The 25,166-nt window shown below is 44.3% G+C and overlaps 2 protein-coding genes across 2 annotated transcripts in view; both read left to right on the forward strand.

Annotated features, from left to right (window-relative positions):
• Positions 1–10,013, forward strand: part of grin2db (glutamate receptor, ionotropic, N-methyl D-aspartate 2D, b) — a 57,698-nt gene extending 47,685 nt beyond the window's left edge. The window contains 1 exon segment of the mRNA XM_030393596.1: positions 278–10,013. Within this exon segment, the coding sequence (XP_030249456.1) occupies positions 278–3,478 (3,201 nt within the window). The 3' untranslated portion in view covers positions 3,479–10,013.
• A 706-nt stretch (positions 10,014–10,719) lies between these two features.
• The window catches only part of prkcg (protein kinase C, gamma), a 28,792-nt gene continuing 14,345 nt past the window's right edge, over positions 10,720–25,166 (forward strand). The window contains exons 1-2 of the mRNA XM_030393615.1: positions 10,720–20,660; positions 21,690–21,936. Of these exons, the coding sequence (XP_030249475.1) occupies positions 21,695–21,936 (242 nt within the window). The 5' untranslated portion in view covers positions 10,720–20,660; positions 21,690–21,694. The remainder of the gene's footprint in view (positions 20,661–21,689; positions 21,937–25,166) is intronic.

A 25,166-nucleotide genomic window follows, 5' to 3' on the forward strand; every position in this document is an offset into this window, starting at 1 on the left:
TTTCGTCCACTCCTCTCTCTGCGCCTCTTTCAGTCTTTTATGAACATACAGTAATACAATGTGTTTTGTGCATGTCTCTGCATGATATCTGCAGTCTGCTGCATCTGTGCACATCTATGTTGTTACATTATTTGCCAATATATTTCTGCACCTTTATCTCTAAAGCAACATCTATTGATTTCATTTTTCATTCCAGGAAATACTGTTTATTCAATTTCATTTCATGGGACGCTGTGAATAAACTCTGTGTTTCTGATTTATGCTCTCTTTCCCTCAGGGCATGTATAGCTGCTGTAGCTTTGAGGATGAAACAGCACCAGGTGGAGCTAAATCTCTGCCTACTCATCATCATACTGCAATGGTTACAGTCCCATCCCAGCCACATGTTGTCTCAACCTCTATGACGAATCCAGCTATTGCTTTGGCGCAACAGCAGCAGCCACCGCAACAGCAGCAACCGCAGCCCGTCTACAAAACACCTCTACCGGGCTCTCCTCCCACCGTGGTGCATTCTGGGTCAGCACTGGGTCCCTCCACCACCCCCATTGCTGGTGCACCCCTCCCTTGCTCCACCTTCCTGCCCCGGCCAGACCGAAGACTGGCTGTGGTGGATCGCTGGAGGCTGCCCAAAACTGCTACAGCCACCAACCCAATGGCTGTTAGGGGGGCCATCACTGACATGGGACCCTTTGCTCAGAAAGTCCCACCAAACTGGGTTTCTACTGCTGGAGGGGGTGGGGGTCTTGATGGTTATAAGAGATACTATGGTCCCATTGACCCTGAGGGACTGGGGCCCTGCATGGAGCAGCAGGCAGGGTCCCAGACCCCCAAGACTATGCCCAGGGGCCACCCCCAGCCCCCTCCAGCCAGTGTGGCCTTCTACTCAGAGAAGGGCATGGACCACGGGGTGGGGAAGAGGGTGGTGGGAAGTGGCAGCGGAGGTCAGGGGAAAGGGGCCGTTAAACCTCTGGGAACTCCCAGACTGCCTCTTAAGAGTCAGGCCCCTCTGCCTCCTACACCCCCGCTGCCACACCCCTCTCCCCCTCTCCCCTCATCCTTCTGGAGGAAGCGCAGGCCCAAGAAGCCCAAAGAGCCTGGAGGGCCACTATATGAGAACATTTTACCCCTGGGGCGGAGGGGAGGAGCACGAGATGGAGTGAGGGAGGGCGGAGGGAGGAGGGCACGCCCCCTCTCTCCCCCGCTCTCACTTCCTGTGCCAGTACCCCTCAGCCCCTCTTACACCCCTCCTTCGCCCTCTGCATCCTTGCACTATACTTCCTCTTCCTCGTCGTCGACAACCTCATCCACATCCACGTCCTCATCTGCCTCATCGTCTCGCTCCACCTCTCCTACCTACTCTTACAGCTCCTCCAGGAGCACACGAGACAGAACTGGAGGAATAGATGGAGAGGATGATGATGACGATGAGGAGCTGACAGAAGAGTCTAGCCTCCTCCTTGGCAGGGGGAGGGAAAGGGAACGCTCAATCATCCGGCCTCGTTCCCTCAGCCACGGGCGCCTGCCACCACCCATACCCCCCAGGAAACCACGCACATCCTGGGGTGACAGAGAAAGGGAACGAGAGAGGGAGAGAGGAGGAAGCCAATTGTCTCAGCTCCAAGAGTGGTGGGCAAGCTGGAGTGAGAGAGAGAGGAGCGGAGGAGATGCTGAGAGGCAAAAAAGGGAAAAGAAGAGGCGAAAAGAGAAGGAGAAAGAGAAGAAGAAAAAGAAAAAGAACAAAAAGAGGAAAAAGAGGGAAGAAAGAGAAAGAGAGCGAGAGAGAGAGAGGAAGCGGAGAAAGGTGAAAAAAAAGAAGAAGAAGGCACTTAAGACAAAGAAAAGAAAGAAATCAATTGGGGGGCGACGCTCTGAGCCAGAGGAGGGAGATGTAGAGCCAGAGAGAGAAGGGGAGGCAGAAGGAGAGAGGGAAGGAGGAATACAAGACTACTCATCCTTCTCTGCCCAGTACCGGCAGGGCACATTTGGGGACAAGGGGCGGGATTCATGGGACGGAGAGCGGGAGAGGGGTAGGAGAGAAGTGGGAGATGAGGGAAATGATAGGGAACAGGAAGACAGCAGCAGGAGCAGGGAGAGGCGTCCCAAATCCTCACGCCCTCATTCCAGACATCATACTCCCAGTAAGCGCTACCCTAACCTCAACAAACTCCCTGCATCAGTCAAATTTTGGGTGAATGGAAGAGGAGATGATTCTAATACTCCTCCAACATCCCTGCACCCACTCCTTCCATCCTCCAAGCGGAGAAGAAGTGGAGGAATGGACAGGGATGACAGTGGTAGACTCGGAGAGCGGCGTCCTTTGTTAATGCATTATGAAAAAGAGAAAGCACAGACAAGAGAAGGGCTGTCCTTCCATGAGTGGGACTCTGAGGATGACGAGGATGATGATGAGGACGAAGAGGAAGAGAGAGATAGAATGAGGGAACGGGTTGAGGAGAGGGGTAGGAGGGCAGGTAGAGGGGCAGTGTCTGAGTCAGAGAGGGACAGGGCCAGGGCAGAGGACAGTTATTCAGATGAGGGCTCGTCAGGGGAGTTTGGCCGTTTTGAAAGATACTGGGAGGGAGGTGCAGGGGGAAGCAGCGCTGGAATAGGGGGCATAGGTGGAGGAGGGTGGTTCTTTGGCACCTACCCCTCCAGAGAGAAAGGGGGAAGTATCAACAGTCGGGATGACTCCTTACTAGGAACTCGGGCAGAGGGTTGGATTGGTGCTGATTTCTGGGGTTCAGGGCCAGGAGTAGGTTGGGGTTCAGGTGGAGGGAGCGGAGGGCTCGGCTCACAGTGGCCACCACCCCCTGCAGCCTTCCCTCCACCTAGAAGATACTGGTCTATGGACAAGATTCCTGTGAAGGGAGAGAAAAAATGGAAGAGTGGAGGAGGAAAGAGCAAGGGGCGAGCTAGGGACAGAGGGGAAGAAGCAGGACGTGCCACCATGTGCTCCTGTAGCCTTTATCCCCAACCCCATCCTTACCCGCATCCCCACAGCCGCTCACACACCTCCCACTCTAAGAGAGGAGCCACGGCGCTTTCTCATAGCCAGGAAGAGCTTCTCCCCCACTGCCACAGCTTCAGCGGGGGTTCTCGCCCCAAGCCTCTGCCCCCCAAACCAGACAGTCAGGCCAAATCAGGCAGCCAATCTAACCTCAGCCTCAGCACACAGCCCACAGACCATCCACCACAGCCCTCACCGTCGCCACCCCAGCAGCCGTCCATGTCTCCCAGCTCTCTCCCGATGCCCATCCCGCCTCCGCCCTCTTCATCCTCCGTCTCACCACCAGCAGGGGTAGGGATGGCAGGCCAGGGCCAGGCACAGGCTTCGGCCAGCGCCAAACTCCAGTATCAGAGACTGCGCTCGGTGCCACAGCCACGGAGGTTCTACTCCCCCCACCTGCCACTCAAAGCCAAGAGCCTGTGCTCACGCCGAGGGTCAGCCCACTTCTCCAGCCTGGAGAGCGAGGTATGACAGGGGGAGAGGAGAGAGGGAGACGTGGGAGCGAGCACCACTGCTATTGAGAACCATGGTGCCACAGCAGCTGCAGCCAGGGATGACACCAGAGATATGGCTGCCTCAGTGGCCATAGGTAATCAATTAGCAAACATCACTGCGGGAACTAATATGGACAGTAGTTCTACTGCCAACACTACTCTGTGTGAGAGCAACACCAACGCCACCCGCTCCATTGTACGCGTTCTAGTGAAGGCGACAGTGAGACGCCACACCAGGGTGAGCTACATCCGTTTGGATGGCTCTTATGACAACGTGAGTGAAGGCGAGACTGCATCACCGGGGACTGCAGCTCCTGAACTTCTTCTCCGCTCAGAATTGAGCTTTGTGATGTCATCTTCGGTTCTCCTCCCCTCCCCGAGTCACAACTATGGATAAGAGTAGTCTCCAACCTGTGAGTAATGATGTCATATTTGTACACACAAACACACACATGCACGGGCACACACACGCACAGATATATGCTCAAAACGTCTCCCTCCCTCTGGCTTTGAGAACACACCTTGGTGGGATGTGGAGAGACCCACCCTCTCCCAAAAGAGACCAGTGTTGGTCAATAGACTCTGGCTCCCAGTCCTCATTGGCTGTTGGCTTTTGAACTGGATTGGTGGACTGCCTCTTGGTGTTGGAGAGACTGCCCCCTCCTCCCTTTTGTAAATCAGTTGATATGAAAAGCAATGCAGTCAGCTCTCTCATGCACTCTGTCTGCCTGATCACCTTTCACTGGACAGTGAGGACAGTGCTGTTTATTTGCCCACAGTGACCTCATGACACCATCAGACCCATCTAGCTCTACCCCAGGACCATCTACGTGATGTCATGTTTTACTAGAAACCCTTTTAACCAATCAGAACAGGAACCACTTCTCCTCCCTGTTGGAGCTTGTAATGTCACCTCTGGTCCAACCAGAGCTCGACCACAGTTGAGTATCAAAGTATTTGAACAACGAACTGAACTTTAAAAGAGAAATAACAATAAGAACAAAAAAGACATGTAGCAGATTTTCTTTTACGTCTGTCTTTTCTTTTCTTTCTTACTCAGACTTTTTCTCCCCATGCCCTCTTTTTTATTCTATCAATATATTTCTCTCACTGTGTTAGTGTTTTAATAAAGAGGAGGCTGGATGTGGCTAGTATTGGAAGTGGGAATGATTCAATAGCAGTGCCAAATTTCCACTTAAGAGCTTTTAAGCAAGATTGGTTTTCAAGTAATTTGTTTTCATAGATAAAGTCCCGTCTTTTCTTTCCACATGTGAACAACACATAATTCACCATCATGTAAGTGGATCAAGGGGATGATTGGTGCAATATCTGTAATTGGCACTAGATGGCTGCATAATATTCAAATAAGCTTTGGAGACGATTGAGCAAAAGCGCCTGGTGAGTTTAATAATTGTAGCTACGTGATGCAGAGCAATGAGCATGCTGCTATGAACTTTATTATTTTTATGAAAGTGGACAGTCAGGATTTATTCAGAGGAAGTTAGGGGGATTAAAACCAAGTGCAATGTATTGTAAAAGTTATCTTAGGATATTATTGTATTTCACCACCACACTGTACCTTGGTAGAGTTTGTAGATGATGGATTATATGAAGCACAATTCTTCATTGTATTTTTTCGGACATGTGTGCCATAGCTGCAACTGCACAATCTACAGGTTAACATATTTTGCTGGTATGTGGTAAGCTAATCACTTGACGTCGACTCATGTTGCTATTATGGACTATAAAACTCACTGCAACCAAGGTTCAAATAACAAAGTATCACAGATACTTGTGCTGAGGAAATGATCCTTTACTACTGACTATTTCCTTTCCGCGAATAAGACTGAACAATATACTGTGAATGCTTTGAGTTCCAAATTTAAGGTGCATATATGATAGCTGAGACTTCACTTAATGCAGTCAGTAATAACTCCTGTTATCAAGATCATCAGATGACTGTTTGACTTTAAGCAATATTCTCACCTTCAATGTGACAGGGATGCAAAGGTACATCTGTTTGCATCTGAGACATTGTAATTGTTTTTTCTCTAGTTTCAAATGAGATCATTTGTTTCAGCCAGAGTCAGGTGTTCAACATCTTCAATGATTTTCCCTTCGGTGGGATAGGTTTCATCTCATTTGGTCAGATTGCGAATGTAATAAATTAGTCCACAGCACCTGGCTCTGGCTGACCAATATGAATATGAAATGCTATGTGTTCAAGAGCGAGTAGTGAACTCTAGCATTGTACCCTCTGTAAGCTGTGCCAAAAGCCATCTACTGTGTAAACTGTGCCAATGTTGCCAACATTGCAATGCATACACTCCATTTTCATAAGGTCAACACATCCACTTCATCTCTCACACTAAGACCAGCCACAGTCCAGCTCTTCTTCTATTGTAGTTGAATGTAGCTTTGACATGATGTAGCAAAAGAACACCTACTTTTAGACTTTGTAGCTTTTTGGATGCTGTTGATAATGGATAGAAGGAGGGGGAGGGGGTTGACTTGCTATGTAAGGGACTGTGCGTTGTGTTTGTGCATGTCGTCACAGATCGAAGGGTTAGTCGACCTTCTCAATTCCCCTTTTAACTTCTTTGCCTTTCAATGAGGGCAGACTGTACCTTTTATCTGCACATGGATTGCTTTTTTTCTAGGTCTGCGTGGGGCAATTTTTAAAACAATCTGTTTTTAGAGAAATGCTTTTGCCTTTTCCCATCCTTTGGAAAGCCCCAGAATCATTGCATGTTTAGCTGAATGAAATCTCAAAGATTTGTGGTGGGAGTGGTTGTGTAGTTCAATTTAGCAAATGCTTAGGACCCAGGGCAGCCACCTTTCAGTGAGGTAGTAAAGCTCGTTGACTCTGCACCCCAACAGTGGAAACCACGGCTTCCTGTGTAGTTGAACACAGTCATTTTCAACCAATCAACAGGGCTTAAACCTGGTATGTCATTGAGCATTATTGATTTCTTGAGGCGCTAATACTTAAGTCTGTGACTGCATGAACAGAAGTGACTCTTAAAAACCCTCTGGCTTATTTTGTTTTATTTATTTTATTTTATGCTGAGAAAAAAGAATATATTAAAATATACTATGTTTTTGAGAATGTACCATGTTATACTGTGATTTAACTGAGATATTTTATTGTATTCAATTATCATTTGAATTCTATCATTTATCTATAAAGAAATATATATGTACAAATAAATATATACATATATATACATACAGGTATATATATATATTAGTTAAGTTTGGTATATTTGGAGGAAGTGTTAGATGAAATAGTTTTAAATGTTTTAGCTTTGTAGCGATTCTAGACACTGAAATCATTTTTGAATTTCGATTCCTCCTATATGACTGTGAAGACATTAGTGCCTGTGACAAAAAAGACAAGTAAAAGTCTAAACTCTCTATTCATCTGTATCTACAATAGCTATCAGTCTGTCACTCCTCTCGTACTACCTAACATTACTTTTTGAAACTCGCTGCTTTCACACATTAGTATGTTTCTCTCACACAGTCTGCTGTCTCTTTTGCTTTCTCCTGCTCAGCTCTGCAGTTCCTTCTCTTGGTTTTCATTAACGAGCTACAAACATTCTCCGCCTCTCCTCTTTTTAAAATTTGATCATATGGAGATCACATCTCTTTGTTAATTAACCCATCCATTGACCTTTGCTTTGTTCCTTTGATCACCTCCTCTTTAAATCAGCTCATTCCTCTGTCTGTCTCTCACTTAGCAAAAAACAGAGACCAGTAGATACTGTGTTCTTGCTCCTTTTGACTGATTGTTGATGATGATGATGATCAATTAATTGATTGATGAAATAATTAATGAACAATGTTACTATTACTGATGTGACTGAAGTGTGTATCTGACGACCATGCCACTGTAGCAAGTCTGGGCTGTACCACACCACCAGCGAGCAAATGAGGCCACAGTTGCTATGGTGTTGCCATGGCATTTTCATGGCGTTGCCATGGTGTCCTCTGCACCGCCACCACCTGGTGCCTGCTGGGTAATGTAGTTTAATGTCCTTCACTTTCCCCCCTAAAAATGGTCCAAGATCTGCTGTGCTCCCCTCTGCTCAGTCCTGAACTTGATCAGTGGGAGGTGAAATATTTAAAGCAACATTAAGTGAGACTTTGATTTGGCACCCCGACAGTTTCAGTCTCTGATTCACTTGTACATCACTGTTCTAAATATGCAACATTTTATGATTGCACATTATGAGAGTTTTGCTAACAAAACCAAACGTCAGGCAAATTTACCGACACTTGACAGAGTAATCCAGCTAATATCACTCACTTAACTCAGTAAGAAGGCCATCTTGGCATCTGTCTGTGCAGCCTTTTATTTTGTGAAGCTCTTGCCAATTACTAAAAGCCAGTTTGAGATTTTCTCCCTCTCTGGCCTCTTGCTCGGTCACTCTTTTCTAAGCTTCGTCTGTAGATGTCTTTTGCAGTTTTGATGTCCACAGAGCCAGTGGAGCCTGTTTCCATCACCTGCTTGCCTGGCTCCACTTCTGTTGCCCATTCTGGTGCTGCATCTAGCATTCCCTGCTCTGGGCCTGAAACCTCCTCCTCCCAGCAGTCCAAAGCTCACGTGTTAGTGGTGTAAACACCAACACTTGCCAGGAGGTGCTGCGAACTCCCAGTCTGGTCGGAGAACAGTCAGTCAGCTGCAGAGCTAATTGACCTAACTAGCTAACAGCAGCCACAGCGAGCAACAGTTAGCAGCTAGGTAAAGTCTTTTGTCCATCATGAATCTTTGTGAATCAGAGTTGAAGCAGAGCAGCTGAAGGACATCAGAGGGAAACCAAAAAAACATTTATTAACAATTCCAGGTACACTGACGTTGTTGGTGGTGTGTGAAGTAGCTGTAAAGCGTTACACACTTCTCATGGGAGATCAAAGCCGCTCGCCCAGAATAAGCATTTAGGGTGCAGAATGGGAATGAGCGAGGCTCCATTCCCCAAGTCTGTATATCAACAAAAAGATTTTGAAGGTTTAAAGATAAAATATTAACATAATGTTGCTTTAAAAGCTCACTTTGGGAGATTGCTTAGGGGAACATGGTGGTGACGTGTCTGCTGTCTATGCTGATCTAGACTGGACTGGTTTGGCGTGAAGTGGCTATGGTAATGTGTTGATATCCGGTCGATCACCTAATCTTTAAATCATCGTTTTTTGCTGCATGTTTTCCCAAAAGCTTCATATCACAGATAGCCTCAAACCAGTCAGGAGATAAGTGTGTTTCTGTGTCTCTGCTTGTATTCTGTGTATTTCTTGTATCGAATGTGTGTGTTTTATGTTGAGAGGGTACATGCCATGCCTGAGTGTTGCATGTGCACTAATCATATGTAAAGGCCCGCTGCAGCATAACTCTGTGGTGCTCGCCTTTGCTCTCTCTCTGTTTTAACTCTCGCTATTTCTTGAAAAACACATACACACACACACACTTTGCTGTGCATGCATATTTAACATACAATGCGTACATCACTCAGCCAATGATCCTCATCTTCCTCTAGCCCTCACTAAGCTGCAATCTTAAGCATCGCCTCAAGTCTTATCATCCCACACAGGCACATGCGTGGCTTCACAAACACTCACACAGTGCACGCCAAACACACACTTCGGCTACTCTAATTTTGGGAAATGCAGAATCTTTTGTGTAAAATTTAGTTTAGCAGAGGAAGTTAAGTACATTCATAATGACGGCTCTGATTGTTTTGAGCTATCTGTCCCTTGAGTTTGCTGTATAGTCCTGCACTCCTCTCGCATTGCCCTGCCTGTTCTGATCCATCAATTCTTGTTCAGAGTCGTCGGGTTCAATTTGTGTTACTTTGCTGACTTGCTCGTCTTTTGATTTACCTTGTTGTTCTAATCCACTTTGATTTATCCGTTTTACTGTCTGGTCAAATTGTATGCATTGAACGCTCCGGTCCAGCCTAGTGCAGCGTGTTCCAGGCTAGTCTAGTGCCTGAGTTTTGTAAGAGATCCTGACGCACCCTCTCCTCTCTCTCTCTCTAACCGCCCGTTACCTGGGAAGCAATACGTGTGGTGCTCCAGAACACAAACAGGGTCTTCATTGGCTGAATCGGCCGTGAATTATATCAAGGAAAAACAGGCGTGCCACACGTTGTACTAACCAGGTCTCAGGTCTGCATGTTGCACCACGAAAAAGCTTATCCAACCACAGTGACATTGCGCATATACCCACAGAAACCAGAGTGTGTGTGTGTGTGTGTGTGTATGTGTGTGTTTTCAGCATTGTACAAGGCCCAGCTCTGCTCTAGTAACCTCGCCAACACTATAGGCCTACTTACGGGTTGCTAAAGCGGGTTGCTAGTAGGGTGATGTTGCTCCTAGCCCAGACTGGTCTGGTCTATGCCCTAATTTAAATGTGTTAGTTTATTTGACATTGTCTGTCTGGGGTGGGGCTGGAGGGTCAGTGCTGCACTTACTTCCTGAGAATTGCTTCATAAAATATGATTCTCTTTAATTAATGCCAGTGTTGCTGTGTTTCCTTCCATTTCTTTTGTCACGAATGCCATTATAAATAAGGGGCTTTGAGAATGTGTTTGTGCAGTGTGTGTGCATGTGTGTGTGTGTGTGTGTATCTTATCTTGTGACAGTGTTTTTCATACAAGCCATTACCCAGTCAGAACTCCTTCAAAGTAAATTTATGGAGAGCTCAAAGAGTAGTTTCTTTGGCATTCTGACAGGCAGTCCTCTGCCAAAGTGTGTGTGTGCTTATTTTTTTGTGCGTTTCCCTGTGTGTGTGTGTGTGTGTGTGTGTGTGTGTGTGTGTGTGTGTGTGTGTGTGTGTGTGTGCGCGCGTGTGTGCGCGCAAATGCTTGCTTGCTTGCATACATTTCTCAGAGGTTTCTCGCTTCTTGTCAGACTTTTTGCTTTGATCTGGCCAGAGCTGACCTAACATAATCCACTTCTTTCGCCCTCAAAGAGAGTAACACACCTAACACTCCACCTCAACTCTCAACCTCGGCCAACGGCAGCCAAGTCGGAGCCACCTGACCGGCTCCGCTTCCACTACAACAAACAGATGTGTTCTGCTGATCAGATCAGAATTTTAAACAGACCTGACCCTCATGCAGCTCTCTGGGAAGTTATCCGTGAACTGATATTTGCACTAATAGCCTTTGCTTTTTTTGTTTTGTTGTGCTTGGTTTGTGGGTCTCCCCCCCCCCCCCCCCCCCCCCAACCTCTTCGAACAGAATTCATTATAACAGTAATACATAATGCGGTTGCAAACACAGAGAAGTGTATAAAAAGTGAGTTTGAGATACTTTTAACTTTCATCCTCCTTTGTGGAATCTCTCTTATCTGTCCTCAAGGTGAGATTTATTCCCAAACTTGTTTCTTTCAAATGCTGCTCAACCAAGCATGACAAAACATCTAAACAGTACCTGACACATGATATTCTGCAGTGTTGATGGGGATATTAAATATGTTTTGTTCTGCTCCCTGTGCGCCTGCGATCTGCTAATTAGCCATGCTTTGTCAGTGTGATGGGCTAATGGCTAATTGCATTGTGAGGCCTCGGTGTGTACATGCAGTAATGACTTAACGCTCTAATAAGATTGAGTTACAGGCAGTTGGATCATGGTGTCCCCAAACACTGATCTGAGGTCAGTGTTATGCTTTTCTCTCTAATGGCTATGATGGGAGAGTGGAGGCTATAAACCGATCCTTGATCTCCCACGTGGGATTTCGATCACTCACTTTGTGTTCGGTCGTTTATCTCAGAGCCGATGCTGGCAGTGATGTAGTTCATCTTTACGGATGGCATACAGTTTTTATTTGATTAACAATACATTATATTGAATGAATGTTGATCAACGATGCTTTTATCCTGAAGTTGTAAAATATGCATGGCCCGCATCGGTCACTTGATGAATGTCTGCCCTCAACACAGCTATTTATCTCTGTGTAACTCGTCTCCCACCTGCTTCATTCTTTCCCCCTCCGTCTCCCCTCTCCTCCCCTGCTGCAGCACCTTACCAGCCCTCACTCACTTCTCTTCCAACTCCATGGTCACACACACACACACACACACACACACACACACACACACACACACAGTACAGTGACATACGCATGCACTCATGAGCGGTGTGTGGGAATGGAAGGAGTGTGCCTGCTGCTGAGGTGCAGCAGATTGATCCTGTACTGATCTGCCACCGGGTCCCTGGGGATTTGTAACGCATATCTGCGGTGCAGGGCTTAACACTTTCTCTCTCTTGCTCTCTCCCTCTGTCTTTGTCTCTCTCTCATCTGTCTCTGTCCAGTGACATGAGCGTCGTCTCTTGCTATGCAGTGCAGTGGCCCTCACGCTCCTGCACCGCTCGCCCTCCATCTCTCTCAGTGTTCTGCCAATAACAGGTTCCCTTTCGCCTTTTCTGTTTTGATTTTCTTTCAATTCTGTTTCCTCTGACTGATTCTGTCATTTCATTTGCTCGGCTCTGCTCTGTCTCTGGTTATCCCGTCCTTAAAATCACTCAGCTCTCCCTTTGGATTTCCCTTTCTGCTGCATTTTTATTGATAATTTCTCTATTGTTTCTGTCACTACTCTTTTGCAGATGCTGTTGTCTTTCCAACGTGTACATAGAAATATATCTATACATCGATAAGTACTGAGCAGCTAATTTTTCTTTTGATTCATGTGCATCTACACACACTGTTCTCACACGCACAATACATGTGGAAGGAGAGCGCTGTTTCTCTTTCATCATGTGTGCAGCGCCGCAGGGTTCTACAACTCATCGTCTTGATCTCTGAAGTTGAAAAAAAAAAAAACAGCCAAGTACCCTTTCATCTCCTGCTCTTTTTTTTCCCAGATACACAGCCAATCTCTCCCATCCTCCATTTTTCACATGAGCATCAATGGGCCACGGCCAGGGACAAATGAGCTAACTGACCCACAGTTTATCCCAATCTGTCGGTTTCTGTGTGTACAGAATGTGTGTGAGCGACAAATGTGTGTCTTTTCTCTCTGTATGAGCACGACTGCATGTCTTTTTGTTTTTTTTAATCATTCCAAGCAGTACAAGTGTTAATCTGTGGCTGTTTGATTAATTGCAATGGTAATGAACACAGAGTATATTTACACATTAATGCAGATACCATTTTAAATCCAGATTCTGTCCCTTGATTTAGTTCATCAGGATCTCTGTGGATGTTAAACACACTGTAGCAGCAGCTTCTTTCTTCTGGTCCATTACACACCAGCCACCAAAGGAGTATATGTCATCTGATACTTTGTAGTTTATCTTAAAAAAGATGTTGAGATACAATTATGGACATTATCAATTAATTTCACTCACTTCTTTCATGTACACTGTAAAAACAAATGTAATTTTATGTTTTTTTTTCCTATTTATATTTACAGATTTTTTCCATGTATTTTTGAGATACACAAAATATTCCTAAGATTACAAATATAAACTGTAAATGTACATGTCTAATGTAAAATAACATAAAAGATCTATAAATGTGAAGAACCATAGAATTTCCATTTTCTGTCAGAAAATGTATTTTTTTCCATAAAAATAGTTTTGCAAAGATTTTTTAAATTGAATATGTTATGTTATGTTATTAATGTAATTACATTTATACAATTAGATATAATTAGTGACAATTATCTGCAAAAGGAGTATTGGTTCTGTAGTTACATTTACATTTATTTTGTAGTTACGTTGATTTGTTTATTAATTGACAGATATCTTGTATAATTCTGGAAGTTTTCACAACGAAACTTTTAAATAAATGTGTTTCTTAACAACTTCCTTGCAATGTTTTTCACAAACTAGTTCGCCCACTTTCCCCATCATGCACTGTGCTGAACAGTTTGTTAAGTTTGCTGTTTTGTGTTCCAAAATGCACACACAAGTTTTTGTTGGTGTTTTTTTACTTTGTGTAATCAGGACATCGTGGCCTACATTGATAATTGCCCTTTCTGAGCAGGTTTTAGTTTACTACTCTCTACTGTAAGTAGAGTGTGTGGTGACACCAGTATGTACTCTAGATGCAATCGACGCTACATACAACAGTTGTGTGTTCTGCCGGGCAACACAGATGAAGATAATGACAATTGATGGTAAACTAATAGAAGTTGAGTTGGTTAAGATGACCAGATTATGACATGTTAATTCGCTTTTTCACATGACATTATATGATAAAATCCATCCATGCAGCACTTTTCTGCAATTTTAAGCCTGGTAATTTGTATGATAACAGTGTTCGACCACATTTAAAGGTAATTTCATTGTTGTTGTATGTGTAAATATCCTTTAAGCATTAAAAGGCCAAAAAATTAACAAGATCTCATGAAAATTAAAGCTGCAGATCTGTGTCATGACAGAAAATGGCTGTGTTTTTGCAACATGGTTAGTTTATGTTATCTTAGTTTTTTTGGCACCCCTGATTATGATTTTGTTTTTTACAGTGTAAAAATAGAAAATGTTGGAGGAAAAAAAATGAGCTGCCTCAGGTTACGCCTTAAAAAGTCCTTTGATAGTCCGACTGGCAGTCCAATTCTCCCAGATACAAAACAGAGGAGAGCAGCAAACATATATAAGTAGCTGGAGCCAAAAAATAACTGTTGTTTCGCTTGAAAAATTAATTAAATGATCTTTTATCACATGTTGCTGATTATTTTTTCTGCAAATTAACCGAACAACTAATGGACTAATCAGCTCTTGTGTTGGTATCTGGTGTGTTCTTTATTTGTTTGTAGTTGCGATTCTTAAGGACTTGTTTGTCTCTATTGTCCTATTGTCCTGATTGAAAGTGAGAAGAGCGAGAAGCTTTGTGTGCAAACAGTCCTGAAGACAGAGCGTTAACATCAGCAGGAACGGGGGCTTGTTGTGTGCTGTGGCCAATTTGTCTGTAGCAACAGTAGCACCACATCTAGGACACAATAATTATTCATAATGCTTCCTTGTTTGCCTCGGTGTGTGTGTGCATGTGAGCGCATGTGTGTGTGTCTAATGCCACCTGCCCAAAGGGAATTCATCCTAGAAAACTGGGATGAGATTAAGATATCCTCAGACTTTACCTTGCTCTCCCCTCACCTCATTATCCAATAGCCCCTCTTACCCTGAATCCCCTGCCCCCCTGCTTTCATCCTTCCCCTTGAGCACATTTTGTTCACAACCATCTTCTCCCTCCCTGCAGCAGTGAGAAAGCTTTTTGCAGCCTACAGTTTAGGTTTTGCGTTCTTGTTAGTTTTACTGCGCATACTGTGAATAGTAACATGTTTCAGCGGATATGCCTGTTTTCCTCCATGTTGGTAAATGATCTATCAGCTCGGTCTCAAACTCATTATATTCCTCCATAAGACTCAACCTCAGTGGAAAATGGAAACACTCTAAACGATGAATAAATAAATAAATGGACAGACACCAAATGCTGCTCTAATTTGAATAGATTGTAAGATATACTAAAAACATAATCGAATATTAATCAAGTAGCCTACTTGTGTTGCTTAAAGTAGCAACAATCAGTATTTTAATATGACTAATGGATCACATGGCTGCTTGGATGTGAACAGGTCACCTGTTGAGATGACCCACACAGAATAATTGAGTCTGCAGTTTCCCTTCAGCTCAACAGAGCAATTTCTTTAGGTTGTTTTTCATTTATTTTTTTATTTATTTTACCAGTCAGCACTCTAAAGTCTAGTTTTTGTTTCAGTTGAAAAGAGTCTAACCTACACCCTGTAGGCTACCTGCTCAGGCAGACACAGTTAGCAACTAGCTGGTGAACACTGTCGAGCGTTTAGCAGCTAGAGAGCCACATGTTCTGCCAGAGGTTGTTGGGAGCAAAGTGAATATCACACTAACATTCATCAGATGGACAGGAACACGACTCTGCGTGAAGATAAGATCATCCATTGTTACTCTCACAGCAGGGAAATTTACATTATTTACAGCAGCAAAGGGGATAGCAAACATGGAGATCGTCATCATCATCATCATCATCATCATCATCATCAATTTAAACATTAATAATAGGTTGAAAATTAAGAATTTCCCCTTGAAGCTGACCAAAAACATTTAAAAACTATAGTGAGGGGCAGGCAGTTTTCCAGAGCAACAGAGCAGAAGATGATAATTTTATTCATACCAATGCCATTTTCGATCCTGCTCATCAGTCTGATTCTTCCAGATCAATTTTCTGTATAAATAGAAGTAGGTCTGCGCAGGTTTTATTATCTCCGACCATGAACACAGTGTAGAAACAGAGTGGACTAGAATGGCACTCAGTAGATTGCATACCCCCACGTTTACCCTTAATTCAATCAAGCCTAATCCGATATAATATAAGACATATTGAAATTGTCTAGATCTGGACTTTTATTTGACTCTGCATCAAATAGTACTAACTCAATGATACCAGCCACCTAAATACAACATATGTTCCTCGCCATCCATTATTCCCTGAAAGATCTGGTCCTTCCCCTTTATCCGGATCTGAACCAAAAGTTAATGGGGTCTGTTCTGAGCTGAGAGCTCCATCCGAGTTTAATGGAAATCCATTCAGCAGTTTTTCTCTGTAATCCTGCTGACAAAGCAACCGACCAATGAACAAAGTTGAGGAGGCATCTAAAAGGCATGCATGTGACTCAGGTGGACTATCGAACTGCTGTTTAACTTGGAACTGGTTATCTTTTCCCATCCCTGCTCACAACATACAATATTTACTCTTGGTAATTGTTGTCTTGCTCGGTTTGGAAGTGGTGGCACTCAAACATCACATTTACTGAATTGAAGCCCATGATTATGAATTCACATTGTCATCCTGTGAAATGAAGCTTTAGACCATGTTCTTCCTCTCAGCCATGACTCCTCCTTGTCGCCAGCTTTTCAAGTAGCATGAGTTTGACATCATTGTTTTGCAATGCACAACATGCTGACAGTAAAAGGAATTGATAAGCTCAATTAGATCTCAATCTCAACTAGAACCAGTTCTAAATTCCCATACCTACTACAAAAGAAGGATTAGATGAATATCCGACACATCTTCCTCAGATCACTCCCTTAGATGTTTTATAGTCCCCCCAGAGCAATCCACAAATCAACATCCATCGTCATGATAGATAAGATTTGAGAGACAGTCTCTCATTTGTCCGTATGCTTTTTCAGTTTCGCAGTATTTGTTGTTGCAATGAGAAGGCAGGTCAGCAGTAAAATAAATATGGAGAGCAGGCTTATTTGCTCCAGCACTGAGAGTTTGTAGGCCATGTTGATGAGCCCTAGTCGCCTGCCAAATGTCTCATCTGACTGGCGTGGAGGTTTCGCTGCTCTCTTCCAAAAACACAGCGGACCACTCTTCATTAAAAAAAAAAAAGCAAATAGAAGCGCATCCCAACAGAAAACCAATACGAGCAAACAGAGCCAATTGGTTCTGAAGAGACAGATTTAACAGGCAGATATGATTACCTCCGACACCACTTCTCCCCCGATTCCACAAACAACAGTTAGGCAAGTCAATTTACCTTAATTTCATTGGAGGAGAAAGCCAGCCAGCCAGCCAGCCTGGTTGAAGCCGGTGCTTGATGCGAGTGAGCGCTCGTTAGATGATAATGGATGCATGTAATTGGTGAAGTGCTGATTGCTCCCCCCCAAAAAAGATTCCATCGGAGGAGAATTTTCTGTTTCATTAAGCCATGGTCAGAAATAATAAGATAGCCATCTGTAGACTGAGGGAGGAGAGGGTGGGGGTTGGGGGGGTTTCGAAAGGTGCTCATGATCAGAAATGGTAGCAGTGACTTCCAGTACTGTGGCATAATAGTGATCATTGCAATTATGGTAATAACTAAGAGGCAGATTGTGGTTTCTGAGGGTTGTCTTCTTCATTATTCATCCATCCTTGTTTTTCTTTCCTTTTTTTAAATCAAATGTCATCCATATATTTCCTTTCATCCTCACTTTCAGCTGTGTTCATATCGTTTTCCCTCTGCTCTTAATCACGCAGGCTGAATCTATGTGTTTTCTATCCTGCCGTGTGTGTGTGTGTGTGTGTGTGTGTACGTCTTCTTGGTTTACAGCCTTAATGTATCACTGGCCGCTTTTATGGCCCAGGATCAAGCGCTGTAAAGCATGCTCAGATAGGCATGCAAACGCACACTGATACAGACACTTTAGAGCCACAAGTGCTTACTCATCACGCCGCATTGAGGGCAAGCATTGTGAGGCGTTTATGTGCTTTGTTTTTCAATGTCCCGATTACCGAGGAGCACATGGTCCTCAGCTCATATTTTTGTGGACATCTCCCTCATTTATTTGTGACAATAGGACAAGAACATGACTCATCCGAGATAAGACTGATGAAGAGTGTGCCTCTTATGGGCTACAAAATGAAGACAGTAATTGCAGTTCTATAGAGCGAGGTCTGGTGGCGGTCTGCGTGAAGGAGAGGCCCACTATCATTTCCAATCAGCTGCTGGTTCTGCATGACTAATGCTGAAACAACATATATCATTGTCAGATAGGGCATGTTCACACAGATGTTTTTTTTTTAAAGCACACCCGCATAATCATGACAGCCGCCAACACACACACACAATTGTGCACGCTAGCTCACTCTTATCTTGCTGGCTGACACCATTTTGCTCTCTAACAATCTTGCTAATTATAATTGTTAATTAATTCTCTGCCAGTGTCCTCATCAGGAGACTAATAACCTACATTTCCATTAATTAGACCTTCAACCCTTCGCTCCCTCTCTCAGTCTCTCTGTCCCACTCCAATCCACCCCTTCGTCCCCTGCCTGCCCGCATTCCTGCTCCCGCCTGCTGCTCTCCTCTCCCATGATTGTCCACAGACCATGTGCACACATGGAGTGTGATTAATTGTGTGTGTGTGTGTGTCCTTGTAATACATACCTTGCAGGGACTGCATTTGTTCATACTGTCATTTTATGCCAACTCAACTCCCATTTGGGGACAATATGCTGGTTCCCCCGAGGGACACCAGTGAGTTTTGGGTTAAAAGGATGGTTTGACAATTTGTGAAATATGCTTGCTTGCTGTTTTGCAGAGAGATACATTGGAGGACTGATTCATCCTCTGATCTCTACAGTATGAAGCTGGAGCAGCAGGTTAGCTTAGCGTAGCATAAAGACTGCTGCTGTTTGTCTCCTTCTTTCTGCATGTAAAGTAAGAAATTCTGCCTACTGGCAGCCCCAAAAGTCCACTAATTAACACTTCATAAAAGCCTAAATTTCTGGTGGTTGCCTGGCAACTGGTCCTGTCCAAAAAGTCCAAAAAAACAAAAAAGTGTTGTTTTTACACTTTTTGTAATGACTAAACAAATGAAGAGGTGCTGGTAGGCATTTTTGTAATATTTGAAAAGAGCCAGATTAGCTGTTTCCATCTGTTTCTAGCGTTTATGCTAAGCTAAGCTAACCAGTTCCTGCTATGCTATATTACGAATCCCTCAGCTTTTCTGCCTCTGATTGGCTTACCATGAAATTATTGTGCTAAACCAAGTTTGGATGAAACTCTGATTAATTTACCGACAAAGTCAGGTTGACTGCCCTAACACACACCAAGCTTGGAAAAACAATAGATGCAACCAGGAATAACGTTACAGGGGTGCCAACATCCAGCCTGTCCCCGCTCCTGGCCCAGAGACACTCCGGCAGTGAAGAGAGGAGGAGTGACCCTAAGAGGAACAGCAGTGGGCCTGCAGGAGGGATGCGACTGCTGAAGATGTTGGTGTGTTTACCAGAGCCTCTACACTTGACTCGAAAATGTATGACATGCTCAACCAACGAATGCAACCAATCAGAGGCAGGTCTTCCAAGCAGTGGAATTCTTGATAGCGCTGCAGCCGCATATACCAGCTACAGACATGAGGGTACCAATTTCCTCATCCAACTCTCTGCAAAGGCAAGGAAAATAAGTGTAAAACATGTCAAACTATTCCTTTAAGACTTGGTTTGTGTCTCCTGACTGCATGTAAGTCAATACATTGTCCTCCTGAGAAAACAAGTTTGTGTGTGTTCATGTGTGCGTGCGTGTGCCCTTGAAGCTATGTAGTCAATCGATGGACAAACAGCCCCTCTTGCTCTTTAAAACTACTCTTCCCATCAGGCTCAGCTGACCTGGTTTCCGTGCACAGCGGAGCAGTGTTATCATGTCACCACTTGCTCTGATCTCGGAAAACAAACTGCAAATGAAGTGAACACACTGTTAACTGCGCTGTTGCAGAAAAGATTAACACTGTTGTTTATTTCACAGGCCTGTTGATCCTTCAGTCATCTGGATCTGCGGCGAGACCTTCCAACGGTTTATTCCCAGTTTGAGCTCAGTTTAACTAGCCCTTTGTCTGAAGCTCTCTGCTCTTTTCTTCCAGACTGGATACTCTCCCTCTCACTCTCTCCTCTCCCTTTTCCTCCTCTCCATCTGGCACGAGAGGAAGTGAGGGACAGTTGGTGTTTGCATGTCCATACTATGCTGGTGGTGGCAAAATGGCAGCTTCTGTCTCATCCGTCCTCCTTCCTCTACCTCCCTCACCCTCTCCTGAGAGAAGTAACCCAGATTTCGAAATGAATCTCTGCCTATTCCCCTCAATCTTTCTCTCCTCTCTCCTTCTCTCTCTCTCTCGCTCTCTCTCTCTCTCTCTCTCTCTCTCTCTCTCTCTCTCTCTTTCTCTCTCTACCTCTTCCTCCCTCTCTCTTTCTCTCTCTCCATCTCTCGTCCTCTTCTTAGTAAAAAGAGAATCAATCTTGGAAAGAGAATACCACCTCTCCATCTCGTCCTCCTCCTCACCCTGCCTCTGGGTTAACGGATATATACCACTTCACTCTTCTATCTTTGGTTCCTAGAAAGCTTGAGTCTCTCAAAACGCTTGTTGCTTTTCTCTTTTTGTTGTAATAGGTTTTTCTCCTTTTTTTTTCTTTTTTTTTTCCGAGTTGATCCTCTTCTTCCACAGCCACAGCGCCGCTTCCCTTCCTATTTTCTGCCTTTTTTCTTTCTCTTTTCTTTTTGAAGTGACCAGCTACAGGTGTGACACCTTAGCCTTTCTTTTAAAGTGAGCCAAACGAAGAGAAGAGAAGGGGGAGAGGAAGAGAAGAAAGCCATTCTATAGCTGAGCCTTTTTCAACAAAAATCACCACAAATTCAGGTATTGTTTTCCATCTTATCTTCAGGGTTTTCATCTGCACACATTTGTAGAAAGCATTTTTCTTCTTACTTTACTAATTTCGGAGCGCCCTGCCATTTTCCCCACCATCCCCTTTCGCCCTTTTGATTGATTTGCTCCTGCTTCTTTGCTGAGACACCATCATTTCATCACAATTTTTTTCCTCAACATCGGTTTTTGCTATGGGCTTATTTATTTATTCATTAAATCTCTGTTGGTGTTTCATTTATCATTTAGCAGCGTGCAACTCTTGCACCACAATCTCTCCAGCTAATATTTTGCCGTTTTGCACTTTTTCCAGCACATCTCAGTCCCTGTAGACGTACACATATTATTCTGGTCCAAACTTTACTTCAGAAATGGGACTAATTGCTAATAAGGGCAGGCAGGAAGTCAAGAGAGGATACAGGCTCTAATATTGGAGCAGGTGGTGGGGGTGTTGTTGACATGGCAACAGGAGGTACAGTTGACATGACGACCAGGGGGTGGGGAGATGGAGACACAAGGGGTACAGAGAGAGGGAGATGTAGGTAGAATGGACGGGCAGTATGTGGGACACACAGTGAGCTGCGCTAATCGTTTAGCGTCTCGGAGTCTCTTAAGAGAGTTCTGTCTCCGTATGTGAATTAACCTCCCTGTCGCCCTCATTACACCTCTCTTTTCTTTTTCACTCTCATACCTGTCGCTCCCCCTGTGCTCCCTCCGTCTTCCTCTGCACTTCCGGTCCATTCATCTTTTCTCGATCTTTCCCTCCACCACGTCACTCCTCCGCCGCTCCCTACCCTACATCCCATGTTCCATTAATACAACTCCTGTCTCAACCATGACCCATTACACTTTCCATCCCTCCTCCTCCTCATCCTCCTCCTCTTCTTCCTCCTCCATGTCCTTGCCTCCTCCCCTCCTCCCCCACCCATGTTCAAGGTCTTTTGCCTGCACAACTCTATACCCATCTCGCTGACACTCATCATCCATCCCCTCCCTCTCTGCTCTTCCCTCTGTTTCCTCCAGGCATCATGTCCACCCCAGTTTCCCCTTCCCCCTCACTCTCCCCGTTGACATTGGCCTCCCCGACATCGGCAGCCTCCCCTGGTGCTTCCCCTCTACCCTCGCCCCTCGCCCCTCCACCCAGGGTTCCTGTCTTCCAGAGGAAGGGTGCGCTCAAACACAAGAGGATTGTTGAGGTGAAAGACCATCAGTTCACAGCCCGCTTCTTCAAGCAGCCCACCTTCTGCAGCCACTGCACCGACTTCATCTGGTAACACACAAACATACATGAACACACACACACACACACACACACACACATACACACATACACACATACACACACGCACACACACACACAGCTGCACATTCTCACAGACACCAACCTGGCAGTTCATAAGCCGCCTCCTCAGGCATCCCACTACTCCATCTGATTTTGACTTCCTTTGCACTTTTTCCATCTTCCACCAGATCCAGCTGCCTGCTGGAGAAACAGCCTACACTGTGCAGCCACCACACTGACCTTTAGTGATCACATAACCTCACCTCCTCAGCACAGCCCACATGATGTTGTAGTTACTTTAGGAACTTCACACACATGGAGATAAACACATGCAGTATACACACAATTAGGACAGAGTTTTTTAGCTTGCCCACGAAGTTAGACCACATGCAAACATGCACAAACTCACACACAGGCAGCAGTGTAGGAGGAATTTTTTTTAAGATTTTAAAGGAGAACTCTATCCATTCAGTATTTCACTTTCAGGAAGCTGAGGGAATCACAGAGGACATATTAAAATGAAAATGGTCAAAATTGGCTGAGCTATCCCATATTTTTGATTATGGTGCGGGCTAATCTCCAAAAATGCTGTATCCTGCAATTCCCATAATGCAACTCAGTAGCGACTTTAATTAGGTCCCACTATCTCACCATCAGGGAGTTATTTTTTTTTCAGGCTTTCGAAAAGCTCCTCCAGAGCCAGAGCAACACATGGAACTGATTTGTACAGGCTCATTAATGAGTACACTTAACTTCACATGTATAAATCGGAAACACAGAAAAAGCTTCATTAGAAAGTCCTGCATTCCAAAATGTTCAGAAGTGCAGATTTAACTTTTAAAGTATAAGCAGTTAAATGAACGCAGGCTTTTTAAGGTATCTGTTTGGTAGTGTTAGATTTATGTAGTTAAACACATTGTGCGCATTGTACGGTATTTAATTGTTGTGGCTGCTCCAGGTGGTGCTACAGTTTACACCCATTGCTGTCCCCTGAGAACCCCCAATATCTCCCAAATATTCCAACTAAAGGATGTATCATTCCTTTAAGGGTTTAGAAAATTCTCCTACTTTCTCCATTTGTTAATAATGTAATGAATCACAACACAAATGGAAAACGAGTTGTTGTAAAAATGCATCGTCACAAAGCTCTTTGTCTTCTCATGAAAAGTTGATGTTTTGGAGATGTAAAATGTTGAATGAAGCTGAATACATTGTAAACAAAGAACTCAAGAAAAGAAAAGAAGTGCAGGATCAATTTACACATTAAAGTGTGTTTACAGGTCTTGGGGAGGTCTTTTGCACATGTGAAAAAAGTAGTATGAAGCCTTTTGTGGCTCCAGAGGAAGCTGCATGAAGTCTGATAAATTTGCCTTGATTGATGTCACTCAGTGGCTAAGTTGCATTGTGGATAATGTAGGCAATGGGTTATTAAAAGAAAGAAGAATGTGTGGAATGAAAAAGGTGATTTTGATAATTTGTTTTTAAACTGTCCATCTTGAGTCAAGCATTGTAATAAGAGTGCAACAGTAGATTAGTGGACTACTTTTCAAAACCTGGCAATTATATTACCAACAATGCAACTGACATCACTAGAGGCAATTAATCAAATGACAAGCACTTCCCGCTGGAGACACAAAACACTTTATACTACTTTTTCACATACGCAGTAATACTGCCTAAGACCTGTAAACACACTTTAATGTATACGGTATGTTGTGTTAGCTTGTATTTTGGTTATGTATAATTCATGAACATTCATGTAAAAAAGACCACGCAGTGAGCTTGTTCCGCTCACTGAAGCTGTGGCAGTGTGTGTGTGTGTGTGTAATTGGTTGTGCGACCATGCGGTTGTGTGTTTGGACATATGGTGCGGGTGTATGTCGGATGCAGGGCGGTGCATGTGCCAGCAGCCTCTGGGTAGCTTTCAGGACATTTCTCCAACTGGCTGCTGTCTTGGCCGCGGTGGCAGCGCTTTGCTCAGGGTGAAACTCTTTTCCTTCACGCAGGATGTCAACCTGGGTGTTGGAGCCCCCAGGGGGAATTGGTCTGTTAATTAAAGACTAAGAAAAGATAGGCCTAATTTTGAAATGTAAATATCCTGTTTATTAAGTCGGCCTCTTAAAGGCAATGAGTTGTAAATTAGGCTCCTTTGATTATCAAGCAAGTGACATTGTCCTTAAAGGACAAAGGGACGTGCGGTTGGAGTCAGTAACCTGCTCACTGAATAAGACTGCATAGTGGTTTAAACTCAAACAGATCCAAGGACAGCTCCAATGGGCCTTTTACACAGCAGACGTTTCGACTTGTGATAGTGTTGCAAATAACATTAGTGATCGCTCTTTTCTGTGCAAGTGTCCTAATAAGCTGTGATAGTGTGACAGTGAACGTGCGTGTGCAGCACCAGGACCCTGTAAGTGATGCAGCAAAATGGAATTTAGCCACCATTCTTCTTAATATCTATTAATTTGTAATCAATACAGTCCGCACTGTTTATGAGTATTCTGGTCAGTTTTATCACGTTTCGTTGATGCACCCCGTTTGACTTAATCGCATGTGTTGGAGAGGCGTTTGAATGCATCATTAAATTTAAAATGCAGTGAATTCCCTGTGATATCCAGCCAGCAAGCAACCCTGTTGATTCTCTCTGAATCCATACCTTGTTCTCTATTGCTCTCTGCTGGTCAAAACGCAGAACTGGCCTCACCGCTCAGTGCTGCAGACAAAGGCTAGGGCTGAATGCTGATCAAGGATCAGATTACCCTCCGCAACCCCATCTTTAATTATTACTCAGCCAGATGGTGAACTGATTTTAGATCAGTGATTATGGTCAGTTTCCTATGAACCCCTGGGCCTCTCCAGTGTGATTGTGAAGGAGGCTCTCGGCGGTGTCTGGTTCGTCTCCGCCTTTCTAAACCTCCTAATCAAAAGTTGATTCACAGCAGGCAGGCCGCTGAGTGGGCTCTTTAGTCAATCAATGGCTTTAATTATTCAATTAAGGCTCTAAGGAGATGCTGGAAACTCGCCAACACCGCAGTCCTGGAAACAGGAGAATTGTGTTTTGGCGAGTGTGTGTGACAATAATTGACAGTGGTGTGCTTGACCTGGTCAGCAGCGTGGCTTAGAACGGAAACTTCAAACCTTACACGTAAATCCCTTTGTTTGTCAGGTTGGTATCCCTTGCACAACTGATGAGGCAGAGTTTATTCTCAACTCCTGCT

Source organism: Sparus aurata, chromosome 17 (genome assembly GCF_900880675.1).
Source record: "Sparus aurata chromosome 17, fSpaAur1.1, whole genome shotgun sequence".
Lineage (NCBI taxonomy): Eukaryota > Metazoa > Chordata > Actinopteri > Spariformes > Sparidae > Sparus > Sparus aurata.